Source organism: Amblyomma maculatum, chromosome 8 (assembly GCF_055883805.1).
Source record: "Amblyomma maculatum isolate TAMU_Amacu chromosome 8, ASM5588380v1, whole genome shotgun sequence".
In the NCBI taxonomy this organism is placed as follows: domain Eukaryota; kingdom Metazoa; phylum Arthropoda; class Arachnida; order Ixodida; family Ixodidae; genus Amblyomma; species Amblyomma maculatum.
Window position 1 is genome coordinate 119590264 of NC_139351.1, and position 14428 is coordinate 119604691.

Sequence of the window (14428 nt, forward strand, 5' to 3'; positions counted from 1 at the left end):
TTTGTGTTCCTGAACCGCTTTTAACTAGAGCTGCTTGAATTCAGTAAATGCGCTGACTAGACCGTCTCATAATTCCGGTTTTTCTCTTCTAGCGCGCGCTAGTTACGGCGCGTTCTTCCTATTCGCTGTGCGCGCTAAAATGATTTTTTTTTTTCTGTTGTTGCTTGCCTGAGGCGGTTTGTGGGACACTGTAAAAGTTTGCCTTGGAAATACAAATCGGAAACTAAACTGACCGTCGTCGCTATGCAAGCTTAATTGTTTTTGTTTTTTTTTTTGTTTTTTTTTTCTGGGAAATGCGTATAAATAGAATTTGCTGAATTTTTAAGTGCGATACCGGTGTTTTTTTCTCGTCCATGGTCTAGTTACTACTGCTCGTTAAATGCATGCGTGGGGAAGAAAAAAAAATTCGAAGAAAATGAATATGCGAAATCGTGATATTCCCTTTCAGAGCTTCGTTTCATATGTCAGGAAAAAAAAATAAACGCTAAGCTGGAAAGGTTTTGTGTCGAACAATCTTTGTTTGCATTTGTACTGTTCAGAATGGTTTAATTATTAAACCTAAGCTATGCACTAAACTTAGGATGTTATCAAAACGAAATATCCGAGTCATATTCCTCGGGACATTTTTGCCCGCCCAGTAATTTTGTTCTTTGCTTTGCATTGTGCAGTGCTATATTTAGTTCTGTACATGTTTGCAAATGACTCTATTTCAAAGGTGAGCCTCGGCCCACATCACTTTACACAGCTACGCGCGTTGCCGTGCGCTCCTCCGCCAAGCCAAGCCCCCGGTGCATTTTATTATTATTATTTCTTTGTCTGGCGTCCGTTTAGGATTCTTTGCGGAGGCTAACTTTCCACTCTCGGCACAACGCTTTGATGCCGAGTCTGAAAAAAAAAATAATAAAAGACTGTAGTTGCTGCCGGTGCGTGCCCAGCCGCGGACCGTCAGGCTTCATTGCTCCTGCAGACATCAAGTTGGGCTTTGCCTCACATGGCTTGATGTTGCGGAGGAGCACCCTTTCCGGGAGCAGGAATGACGAGCTAGCAAGCGAGCGAGGGGGTAAGAGGTGGGTTTCTGTATGTGTATGTAGTAGTGTGCGCGAGAGGGAATGTTCCTGAGCAGGACTTGCTCGCCTGGGCTCGGCCGGCTGGTCGGCAGACATTCTCGGAATGCCGCCGCTGCTCCGGCGACGTTCGCGGACCATAAAGCCCCCGGCGTCTGCGGCGTCTCGGTACAGTCTCTCTTGGCTCCCGAAATCCCCGCTCACAGTGCAGCCATTGCAACGCTCACTGTCTCTTCCTCGCCGAAAATAGGAAGGAGGGCGTGTGGGGCGTGTTGAGCGTGTGGAACAAGGTTGTTAAAGGGGGGGGGGGGGGGGGGGGGTTAGGTGCTGCTCCTCGCTGATGAAGAAAAGATGAGAGTGCAGAGAAAAGGGGCTTGGGATGAAGGAGGACATAAAAAAGAAACAGGTGGAACGACATAGTTCGTAAGCCTGCGCCATGCCACTGCGGAAACGACCTCTTGACGCAATGCGTTGCTGTTGTTGCGGCTGCAAACGCAAAGAGCGTGGTTCCGGCGGATGCTTCGACTTCTGTGCTCTGCCCTTTACCACCGCTTCTCTCTAGCAAGGATGTTGCGGGGAAAACGAGTGGATTAGGTCGAGCATCGAGTGGGCCGAAAGAATACCCCCTCCCCACTCGCCTGCTCGCACCGTGACGTACAAAAAAAAATCTGGTGCGGGCCGGGCCGTCTGTTCTGTTGCGTTTGCCTCCTGGCGTGCGTGCTTCAAGGCTGTTTGCGAAACAGCGCCCAACAGCGCTGCTGTCAAAACGCTCTGTTTTGTGTGTGTGTGTGTGTGTGTGTGTGTGTGTGTGTGTGTGTGTGTGTGTGTGTGTGTGTGTGTGTGTGTGTGTGTGTGTGTGTGTGTGTGTGTGTGTGTGTGTGTGTGTGTGTGTGTGTGTGTGTGTGTGTGTGTGTGTGTGTGTGTGTGCGTGCGTGCGTGCGTGCGTGCGCGTGCGCCAGTGTGTATTCGCGTATAGTGCGTGTCGCAATGCGTACATTCCGTGTGGTGCGACCGTTTTATTTATTTTTGTTTCTTCGGTGATGCGACTCGAGACTCTGCTAGGAGATCCAACTCACGCCATACGATAAATTTTAATGTGCCAAAAAGAATTCAAGAAAAAAAAAAGCCCTTCATGCTCTTAAAGCTCACCACACTGAAAGTAAGAGCGTCGCGGTGGTCTCGATGCCCAGTAGTAAAGGTGTGTTGCGACACCCGAAAGCAAACTTTTCGGTAGTATATGGCTCGCATAGAAACGGCAAACTTTTGTTCTGAAACTTATTTCTGTCTTTCTCCGCCATGAAAGTGCACCTCTTTCTTGAATTCTGAGAAACTGTGCGCACTCTGCTTTGAGGGAACTGTGAGGAATCTTTACGACATGGATCAATCGTGCAGTTTCACTCATGCGACAGTTCAGTTTTGCAGTGAATATGTGTAGAGACATGTGATGGCGTTGTTTCTGCAGTTTCTTCCTCTAGAAATTTACAGTACGCCCAAGCTTTAGCGCTGTTTAGTTCGTGTAAATGAGCTGCGTGTAGCCTCGAAATTAAAATCTTGCATCTATGAGCGTGGAGCCATATCTGTACTCCTATTCGCTCGGACTGTAGACCTGCGCCTACCCGATTGTAGCCTCTATCTCGAAGGCGAGCCCCCAAGCTTGCAGCGGGGTCATAATTGTTTTTCCTAGCTTGTTTTGGGGCTACGGATATAGACAACTGTTCTCCTCCTTTTTCTTTTGTATCTGCATTGCAACTTCATGACCCCTTTGAAGAAGTCTCTGCCTTTAGATTATTGCCTTTTGATTGCAGAGTCTATTTTTACTATAAATTAACGAACTTTTTCTAAGCTAAATAGGCCGAAAAGTGAGATGTGTCAACCCCAGTGGCCAGCTTGAAAAACAAAGGCGTGATCCCGGATTCGCTATTGATCATGACGTCACAAGTCTGAATCGAAACGAGGCAAATGCGTCTTGATGGTCTATTTCCTCAAAAATAAAAGGTTTTTTTTTTTTTTATGCTATACCAAACAAGAAACGTCAGCAAAGTACCAGAATCGGTTTTTACTCTGACGAAAGGTTGGAAGGAGTTACCCTCGGTCGTCGCCTACCACGCCAGTCCATGCCGCCACTCTTATTTCCACGAAGCAAGCGCTCATCTTGCCCTTCTCTCGATCTTCTCATCGCAGAGCCCCCCGAAGTGAACCTCTCGTCGCTGAAGGCCGAGGACGCGCGCACGGCGAAGTTGAGCTGGCGCGTGCGCCACTCGGGCAACCAGCCGGTATCGCGCTACCACCTCCAGGTGCGCAACTACTCCACCGAGGCCGACTGGCTGGACGTGCACAACGCCGTGCCGCCCAACATGACCTCCTACCTGGTGCACTACCTGGCGCCGGGAGCCACGTACGGCTTCCGGCTCGCCGCCGTCAACTCGGTGGGCAACGGGCCCTGGGAGCAGCGCAATATCACAATGCCGCCTGACGGTAGGTGGCTTCGCCGAGCGCCGTTTTTTTTTTTTTTTTTGGCATCTGGAGACTGTTTGACCATGTAGTCTTCATTTACTGCACTGCATGCCAGCCGTGACTTAGTTTGTGGTTCGTTTCTCTTAGAGAAAAAAAAGTGTTGTGCAGACACGTATGCCACAGCAAACAAAGCGAAATGAGTTCGTCTTTCCTCGCAACGTAGGTCAAGGTCACACTTTGTTGTATCATTCCTGTGTGCATTTCGTGAAGCCCTGCCACACATTTCAGTATGTGGAAATATTCCACCTTTGCTGAATTGTCAATATTCTTCTCATCGCGCTATATCTGCACCTTTGTTTTGGTGCTGTATCAGTTGTGCTGTTTTGTGCATCACAGAACTAGATTTGCTTTCTTGCTAAATTTCATTCGGAAAACAGTCAATGAAAGCAGTCAAAACATTTTGAATGAACCAATGCCAGCCTCTCATTCTGCTCTGTGACACGAGTTCAGGCTTTCTTTTCATCAAGTTATCATCATTCACAAAAGTAGAAAAATAAACTGTGAATCATTACGACTTCTTCACTCATATTTTTTTTACCGCTCTATACAGCCATCATTTTTCGGCACCCTTCTAGTCATGGTCAGTTTTTACACTGTTGTACCAGCAAAATACTGTTTTGTTGGTCTTGCGGGTGTAGAGGCACCTCACAAACCATATTACCAGCACACTTTTTCATTCTACAATGAACATCTTTTGAAAATTCATAGAGAGAGTAATGGAGGAAAACCTGCTGCATATCTTTCCACCTAGTTCCACCTAAAATAAGCCAAGTGCACCTACTAGCAACGACCAATGAGACTCTGGTGTTTGCGTGGCGGAGGCCAAGTCATGACAACGGGGCCAACATCAGCCAGTACCACCTGGAATTGTATCGTCCTGGCCAGACACACCGCAACCAGACAACGCTCTCGGCCGAGCCACAGAATCGGCTCAAGCACATGTACGTCTATGTGGGCCTCACACCGGGAGAACAGTACATCTTTCAGGTGAGCAATATTGGCAGCATATTGGGAATTGACTACCAGTCCCATCATGCTAAAATATTGAACCATTGCTGGGTACTTTGTGGATTGGTGCATAGAATCATTATCTTAAGTATTCCACCTCATAGAAGCTGAGCACCAGATGAGGAGAAAACTTGTAGTTGTTGGAAAGCTAGTGGGTACACTTGGGAGCACACCTAGCACTGCTTGCATACTAGCATGAATTGCTCAAGCCACTAAGCCACCACAGCACTATAGGCTCATCTATAGAAATTGCAGTGGTAATAATTGCTAAGTGAAATGAGCCAGCTCCGAAACATCGGGTTTTTGCAAAATAATAAAGTGATGGTTGGAGAAATTTCAAGTTTCACTTAGTTATCAACCCAACCAGACAGGCAAATCGTCGAAATGTTTAGCTTTTGTAATAATTGCTACACGTCACAGTAGGCACCTCCCCTAACGAATTAGCTAGAAATTGAAAACACTTTTCACTTTTCATTCACTTTGTGCTTGTAAAATAAACTCTAGCAACCCTGTTTAGAATGAACTTCTGTGTTCAGATGTGTGTGAGCATGTTGCGGTGGTTTTTCTCCTTGCTTCAGATGCGTGCATGCAACATCATTGGCTGTGGAAACTGGTCTGAGCAACTGGATGTCAGCACAGCCGACGGAAGTAAGTGTATTGGCAGTTCCTTTTTTGCCTTCTCTACTTTTGTTAAAAAATTATAATGGCACTAGTATAGCAATCTTAACTTCTAGGCACGCTTTGGGCAACTAAATTGCCCCTTTATGCTTGGAGAGTTGCCACGCATGTATCAAATACACACATCAGGTGCATAACTTTGAATATCTACGGTATGGGGTGAGCCTCATAGATTTCATTTCACTATCTGCACCATGACTTAAGGGTCGAAACTAAAGTCAAGGTGGGTTCTGAAGCTTCAATATGTGTAGAGCACCTCTTCTGCTTTTGTTTCGATGCTTGTTTATGCTGTCCCTGAAAGCACTGATTGAGGGGTTGCACATCCGTATATGCAATACATGAAGGGCAGGAAAAATATTTGAAGAGCAAATGCCCAGGCAAATGATGGCAAACGAAGAAAACAAGAACTGCCTCATTACAAGTTTCGGTTGCAGTGAATGAGCTCTTGAAGTTTCTTTTATCACTTCGTACAGTCATCGCCGTGCCTGACTAAAAACTTCCACTGAGTCATGGGGTGCAGTATGAATGCCACAGCGTAAACTGAAGAGTTTCAGGTTACACAATTTTTCCATATATGACTAGCGCTCTACGTATATGACATTGTATTTTACCTCAGTAGCTCTAAAATATTATTGTGTATAAGCTTGCACTTACTAGCATAAGTTCAAGATGCTGTAAACGTGTATTGCTCTATATTCCATGCTTTCAGTTTTGTGCAATGTATGTGTTAGAAAAATCTGCCATTCCTCTTTGGATGCTATCTTCAAATTAACCCCAGCTGACTACATTAATCTTAAAAGAAAAAAAAATATATTTACATAGTACAGTAATAGAAAACCGACCATTCATGGTCAGACACGTGATTTTAGCATTGGCGCCAAATGTATGAAACTTTGCCGCATGTAAAAAGTGGCGCCATTTTTTTTTCATTGTAGGATGACTCAAAAATCAGTGCTGAATAAAATATTTTCACCAATAAATAGGTTATTCTTAATTCTTGAGTGAAATCATCATTTTGTATTAGAGAATACGCATATTCTTTATATTTTTTTATTACTGAATTTCGGCACTACCGACTGACACTGAAATGACGTTTCTTGTCGTGGAAAGTTGGCAATCTCGAGTCCCCTTCCAAAATACTGGCAATCGCTACATTAGCAGCGTATTCTCTCTTCATGGCGTAAATCTCCAATGTGCAACCTTTTCACAGTGGCTGGCGCACCACAAAATGTGACCATGTACTGCTTTGCGAACACGGAGATGAACATGACTTATGGCATCATCACTTGGCACCCACCCGAGGACGCTCGTGGCACCATTCTTGGCTACAAGGTAGGCCACACCGTTTTCCAGTTCTCCTCGAGTTGTGCCTTTGTTGAAGCTTGATCTGCTGCATGTTTTATTGAGAATGCTCGTCTCTGATTATTGCAGTGTGGCAATGATTGATTTTTGCTAGAGAGACACCTGACAGCATTTCACTGTTAAAGCACGCTTGCCTTTGCTCCCTCCTTTGCTCCCTCCTTTGCTGCCACTGTTGATGCTGAAATGTCAGAATATTTTCTCGCAAGATGGCTATATAATGGGTTTAGATGCAGTGTAGATAAACCTGATGGCAAGGCCAAGAGAAACATTTTGCCACCGTGAAGATTGGACAATTAGTCGTACACACCAAATAGGCGTGCCTACCTGGAGGCCAGCTAGCAGAACCAAAAGCTTATGAATGCAGAGATGATGGAGTACTCTGAATAAAGTAAGCTTGAAGATTAACTTATGGTGCTGCTGCATTTTGTAGATATGTTAGGAACGGAACCTACATCATGTAAACATGAAGACTTTTACTATTTTTTAACACCTTTTACTCTGACTCCTGGGATAGTGTAAAGTTATGATATTCGAAATTTACTGTCTTTGTGATAACAAATTATTCACGTGACCAAATTTTATAAGTTATGTGCTATATGTTAAAAATGTTGTAACATCATCAGCCTATATGGCTTGCAAAATAGCTCGTAAATGATTGTATGATTCCTATTCAAGAGTTATGCGTGCGTAATCCAAGAGAATAAAAAATATATGTCAATTGGCTTTGTTGCACTTTAAATCCATGCAGGTTCCTTTTTAGTTTTTTCTCAAGGGCCCGATGGACTACAGCTTCTTCATATCTTTTTTTTGCCTCATAACTCTGACAATGTTCACAAATGGCGTTACAGTTTCTTTCATACTCCTGTTTGCCAGGTCCTTTTGGAAGGGCATGCATTTTTCCGGCGTGAGACAGGTGTGTTTGACACCGAGCGGCTCAAGGAGCCCCACGAGGTCAACTCGACCACACTCAAGTACACCATCACCATCAAGCCCAACACTAACTACACCGTACGCATCTGCACCGTCAACAAGGCCGGCTGCGGGAACCTGAGTGGCGTCACAGCACGCTCTACATGCACGTCTCCTGCTATAGGTATGCACTCAGAAATAATTAATACTGGGCTTTATTTGCACCCCTTTTATTGAGAAATTTAGGCGACTGCAGCAAATGAGTGAGACAGACATATGTTCAGATGTAGACTCAGTTTAGTTTGATATTAAACATAGTAAATGCTTCTTTGTGTAACATAACAAAAAAAAGACTGAACGCTCTTCATACATCGTCACTCTTTGAGCTTACTAATATATAGACAGGTGAAAAATGATGAACTTATTATACCACTGCAATATGACAATCCTGTGTTGCAAAAATTAATTAAAGGTCACTCTAGTTCATTAAATAGTCATTCCACTGATAATCTACTTCACCAATCTGTCCTGGTGATGTATAAGCGCTCTACAGAAACCATTCATTTCTGAAACATTCAGGGTCATTTGAAGTTGCATAATGTGTGAGGGCTTCTCTCAAATAACAGCTGGAGTTCAAAATCAATGCACCGATCATATGCCATATTTGTTCAGTGTTCTTTTTCTTTTCTTTCTTTTTTTTTTCGTTTTTTCCACAGGACCAGCTCAGCTGCCCAAATTCAACCTCCAGAAAATGGAACGTGAAAAGCGTCATAGGCAGCTCAAACTTCATCTCAAGCGGGTGTCAGAGCGAAATGGGAACATTCTGTGAGTATATTTCTTGAAAAAGTCATCTTGCATGCCCTTATTTTTTTTACTACTACCTCTTAGCTGCAACCTTCCTGGAACCTTGATGCAAGAAGCCATTGGTGATTCCTTTGTCATTACTGCACCAGAAGTTTAGAAAAAATGGTTTTGATTATAATGCCAGATTTTTCTACACTGGTTCAGTGGCCTTGTATTTTATCTATGCATTACTGAAATCGGAAGACTAATTGATACTGAAAGAAATCGTACCTTATTATATCTCTTGTATTACATGACATGCCTATTGTTTTTCTATCTCAGTGTACATCATGTAATAGACATGTATATAACCAGCACATCAATTCATGCATTCTTAATTAAGATGATTTGCTGCAGTTCCAGCTAAGATTATGACTTTTCTACTGTGTGGCATTGTTTGTTCACCTCAGTGAATATTAGCATTGGAATGAGTAAAGCCATTAGCTCTTCTGGCACAAATCTGCGAGAGCTATTTTTTAAAAGCTTAAAATAAGTCCTTTGTTCCTGAAGTGTTCATGAGCAATTACAGGTTTGAAATTATTTCAAGTAGCCTTGCACATCTCTCAAACCTGGCGATTGGCTGAGGACATTACCCCACATTGTACAGTACACGGGCATTTGTTTACATTTTCCTAATGCGTGTACAGGGTCGCTTAGTATGAAAGCGAACAACGTTTGAGCATTCAGTGAATGATTAGTCCGTAATGATGCATGACAAACACTTTTTCCTGCTTTAATTTTTATTGCCATACAATATCCAAAAGTTACTTTCGACTTTAGCAGAGAAATAACAAAGTCGTATCTTTGTGCAAACTGATTGCTGCCTTTCATATTGAGCAACGCCGTATATGAGCTTTCAGTGGTGTGCACTTCACCTTTTTCATTGTTTTCTAGTGACCCTTCATTGCACATTTCATGATGAACATCCCCAAACAAGAAAAGCAAACATAATACTTGCTTACTGCTAATATTCTTTCTTTCTAATGGCTGAACATTCAACTTTTGATTGCGACTCCTTCTTGCAGATGTTATAGGGTGATTGTGGTGAAGCTTGCACGTGGAGAGACACTCGAGTCTTTGCCTAAGGATCAGCGACAGCTGAACATCACTTCGTACCACGAGGTTCATCGTGTCAGCAGCAACGGAGCCTACATTGCCGAGGCTATCAGCAGGTATTGTGCATGTCGGCAGACTTATTAGTGGTCGTTACAACTGTGCACTTACCTCTCACGTAGTTAGGCTGATTATTAGAGCTAAGCAGCAACAGTGGATTCATTGATGAATAATACTAAGATTTTGCTGGGATCCATGTAATTTTTTTCTTAGTACCTATATTGTGGTCCTTTCACAATAAACATGATGAATTCTTTGCATACTTTTTAGGATATCTTAGGACCTTAGATGGTGTGTATTAGGTGTATTAGGTCAGGAGAATTGCGAATTTTCGATACAGTGTATCAAAGGGTCTCGGTAAACCAAAAATTGATTTTGCTTCAGCCATCACATATTCTTATTTTCTGTTTGCTGTGATATCTCCAGCTTTTGTCACATCCATAGCTTCTGTTTGGATATTGTGCTGAAAAAGAGCTTATTGACTTGCAGCATTTATAACTGGCTACATCTGATTATTATGGCCATATTACATTTTCTTTTTAATTTATAAGGTTTGCTCTGTAGAGTTCACATTGTGCTGTTCGAAAAGTACATGCAGTGACTTTTTTTTTTTTTTTGCTTTTGTCATTTGCACGCTCATGTGAGTACACACATACATATGCACACTGAAGGTCATTAAAGCCCGCTATTGCTTTTATATGTTTTCTGACAATAAGGATATTTATGGTGTCAGCAATTCATTAAATTGTAAAACAGCTGCAGCAAGACAGTTAATTGCGAGATGTAAGTGTGACGTCCTGAGCATGCTCCTTGTTCTTTCTGCCCAAAGCGAGGATTTCGTGGAAGAGGTTATCCTTGGTGACGAAAGGAACCACGTGTGCTCTGCTGACTCTGTGAGAAGCACCACGGATGACTCGCGCATGCAGCGGAGAGCCACCGACCTCAACATCACCGAGCCGCCTACGCCTGCAGTCGAAGTCGAATATGTGCGTGATGGAACGCTGGCCGCCAACACGAACTACACCGGCTTTGTTCAAGTTCACGTTCGGGGTTCAAATGGGACACTCCTGTCTCAGCAGAGCCCGTATTTTGCCCCCGTAGAGACAGGTAAGGGCTCATAGCTTAACTTGTTTGATTCCTTCCTTCCTCACAGCTGCCTGAAACCCTCAGCATGGCCGTGCAGCTTACCTAAGTCAAGATTTCTTTTCCTTACTTATTTGGTCATGCAAGCACAGCTTCTATACTTGGAAGTATAGTGGGATACAAAAAGGGAGAATGTAGAAGTGACAGTGAACATACCTTAGAAGCAGGTTGGACTTGTATATATGTATATGTCACAGTTTTCTTTCTGAATCCCCTCCTTCCTTAACATTTTTTAGCACTTTGCAGTGAATGTACAAGTCCCCCGATTGTGGAAAAGGATGAGTTTGCACGAAGACATATTTTTGGTTGTCTCTTTATCAAAATTGAAAATGCTTTTGGAAGGAAAAATAATTGGAAAACTGTATAATTATTGAGTATAAAGTTTGAGCGAATACTCAAACTTTGTTCCCTTTGATGTTGCAGGGACCTGTATATGTGGGTGTGGCCAACAAATATAAATGGCTGTGTAGTCTGCAAAACATTGTTACTGCAACACCGATGGGCAACAAAGATCCTATTACTGTAGTGTTTATCATGAGATGTCATTATTTGAATAGGTATTTGAAGAGTACGCAACGTTTCCACCATTCCCGTCTAATTTCGGTTTTTTATTGTCATGTTTCTGCTATGCATATGCAGTAAAATCTCGTTAATTCTATCCTATTAATTCCGCAAAGCCTGCAATTGCCCAAATATACCTCTCCAAACCTGAAATGCACCGAATAGGCGTGCGCGCAATGGCGGAGTGTGACGAGAGTCGGAAGTCGTCCGTTACCTAGATATACCTCAGCAACATAGTTTCAGTTTCGCTCTTGGGATAAACCTTTCTCGCTACGGTAAATGTCATCCTGCCACTGTTATCAGGCATGCAGCGGCTAGTCACAGTGTTTCAGAGACAGCTTTGGGATGATGGTTTATATAAACTGCAAAGAGCTGAACTGTCAGGCCAGTTTTGTTTTCGCATATCATTCGTAGCTACTGCGTGAGGTCTTGACTGTCTCATGCGCAATACTGCCACATGTAATTCCTACATGTTCAAACTTGGTTTATATAGCTCTGTTTACTTGGTTGTTATTTATGCTCTATTTATATTATTAGTTTTGCAGGAAAAAGGTGGTCATAAGCGACTAAAGCATGTCCAGAAATGTGACCTGTAAACTATACTTCTTAAGGACAGAAGCATATGAAGACTGTTCTTTTTATAATATATGCAAATTTATGATTAGGACGGGCAGAACAAATATATACTATTCGCAATGTTCACATCGAATTTCATTAAACCTCCAACTTTCGATTGTCTTTGCAAGGTACAGTGATTTAAGTAGTACACAAATTTATAAACATTTAGATAAAAGAAAATTTAGGAATTCTAACATAAATGCATATGTGTTATATGCTGCGCAGCTCATATATAACTTTCTTTTTGTTTTATTTCTTCATGTAGGCACAGACCGAAACACCATCACAGCCGAAAGCCCCGCTGCCATCGTGTTTGGTGTGATTTGTGGCCTTGTTCTGGTGGCTTTGATGATGGTCATCATTGTCTGCATCATGAAGTAAGAACATCGCTATATTTGTAGGGTCACTAGTAGGTTGGCTGCAGTCACCTTTAGCGGCATATACTTTTGTTGATGTTCTAGGATTTATTGCCCAATATTCAGATGCACAGAGGAGATAATTGATGGTCTTTTTCAAAACGGTCATATGGGAATTTGTCTCACATACTGATGGGAACAATGGTTATGACAGTGATTGCAATTTTAGCTGCAACTAAGCAGCACTTTGTACTGGCCGCATTGAGTATGCATCTGAATCATAGCACTTATACATGGTAAAGGGTTGCCTTGCACATTACACTACAGTTTAATGTAAATCATAAACTCTATGACTGTTTCATGCATGAAGCCATTGACACAAACTTCTCGGAAGGTAGGGACACAGAATGTTATCACTGGCATCTTGAGCACAGGCTTCTTTGACATTGTGAGCTGCCTCATCAAAGCTTAACTGAAGATGAACTGGAAGCTATATTGAAATATGCATCATTTTGCTTTTGGGAACCATGAATGTAATCTGGTTTATATTGCCAAATATGCTGAGTTTACCATCGTAGTGATCTTCACGGCTACAGTATGGAGTGATATGCCATGTTCTTTACTCGGTGTGCTGTCTTCAAAGCTCTCTTGGTCCACATGCCTTGATCCATGCATCATGTGCATGTCAGTGACATCACGTGTGATGCAGTTTGTTTCAGAAAGGCAAAACGTCAAGCTGAAAGTTCTGCTGCTGCAAGTCACTTTCTAGCACATACTTGCACACCTTCAGTAGAAAAATAAAAATTACAATACTAGAATCTTGCATAATAATGTGCTAAACCTTTTTGTACTTTCTTAGTTCGAGGTTCTTGCTAAGATGAGATGTAGTTTGGGGTGTTGGCTCTGTTGCCAGACAAATAGTATCTGTCTTATAGGGAAGCTCTCAATATTGGCCTCAAGGGGACACCTCAGACAACTTGAAGCTGACCAATATAATCTGGTTACCGTATTATCATGACAGAGTGCTTTGCATTATTTTGACAGTGTAGTCACTAAAAACAGTACTTTAAATGCTATGAAAGGTACGAAATGAAACAAATAAAATGCAAGAGTTATCGAAACAATGACAGTTGCAAACAATATGGAAATCCATATTGTTTGCACCCCGTGCTAGCATGGTAGAAGCCAAAGTAGAACCAGTTTCTAAAAGTCCAGAGAGGCGAAATTTCAACAACTCCTTCACCGGATGCAGAGATCTATTACAAGAAGTCATTTTAACTCACAAGCTAAGTATGAATAATGGCGCCAAGCCCTCTAAGGTCAGACTGCACCAACATCCAGCTCCAAATTTCTCAGCAATGAATTCACCTTTTATACTTCCTCTCAAATGTGAACTGTGTCAAAGCAGTTGAATTTTACTGAAATTTAAAGTAGTGAAGCATTTCTCCGAGTGTCCCTTTAACATGCACAACTTTTGCACTTCTGTGTGGCCGCCGTTAGACACTCATGCTCCCAACTCTTTTTCATCCACAGGAAGAAAAATGGCCAGCTGTATGAGGACCAAGGTGAGCGGCTGGGTCTCACCGCGTTTCTTCGGAGAACCATTCAGAAGAATGGCCATGTTCCCCGAGCGAAAAGTGAACACATGCTCTTTGCTAAGCATGCTCTGGCTTGCCTGTCTGGCGGTGGTTGCTAACTGCATGTGGATGAAAACTTTCCTATGTTGCTTGTCTGCAATCCAACCTCCTATATCAAAAACGTGTACACTCCCCTTGGAGTGTACACTCCCAAGGGGTGTACACTCCCTTTGGGGTGTGCACTGCCTGTGGGGTATATACTCACTCCCTGTTCATTCTTTTTGTTTCTTCTAAAACGCTTAGAAAGCATGGACTCTCTTTCCATCAGCATTGCAAAATAACTAACATGATCACCACATATCACCAGTGCATGTGCTTCTCGTTCTGTGTTGCCTGTGCCATGCGTCGTTGCTCTCTCGTGATCGGTGTAGATGGTAGTACTTCTGTTGTGAGGCGCAAATGTAGTGAAAGTGTTATGACCAGACCTGATATGGCTTCATGGACAAGTGAAGCAGAAATATCATAATGCAAAATGGAAACAGACAAACAGTGATGGTTACATTCTGTAGCATTCATTGAACAAATTGCCATCAAGGCCACCTCTGCTGATATTTATCCCTCAGTGAATGGGGCTGAAACGTGGAGGCTAACCAAGAGGGTTCTACTTAAGTTGAGGACAACT

The 14428-nt window shown here is 42.7% G+C and overlaps 1 protein-coding gene across 1 annotated transcript in view; it reads left to right on the forward strand.

Moving 5' to 3' along the window:
• LOC146182322 (tyrosine-protein phosphatase 69D-like) overlaps positions 1-14428 on the forward strand; it is an 87944-nt gene that overhangs the window by 57268 nt on the left and 16248 nt on the right. The window contains exons 5-14 of the mRNA XM_084575929.1: positions 3246-3539; positions 4330-4565; positions 5165-5234; positions 6475-6596; positions 7500-7719; positions 8252-8360; positions 9404-9550; positions 10321-10598; positions 12079-12190; positions 13703-13734. Of these exons, the coding sequence (XP_084432055.1) occupies positions 3246-3539; positions 4330-4565; positions 5165-5234; positions 6475-6596; positions 7500-7719; positions 8252-8360; positions 9404-9550; positions 10321-10598; positions 12079-12190; positions 13703-13734 (1620 nt within the window). The remainder of the gene's footprint in view (positions 1-3245; positions 3540-4329; positions 4566-5164; positions 5235-6474; positions 6597-7499; positions 7720-8251; positions 8361-9403; positions 9551-10320; positions 10599-12078; positions 12191-13702; positions 13735-14428) is intronic.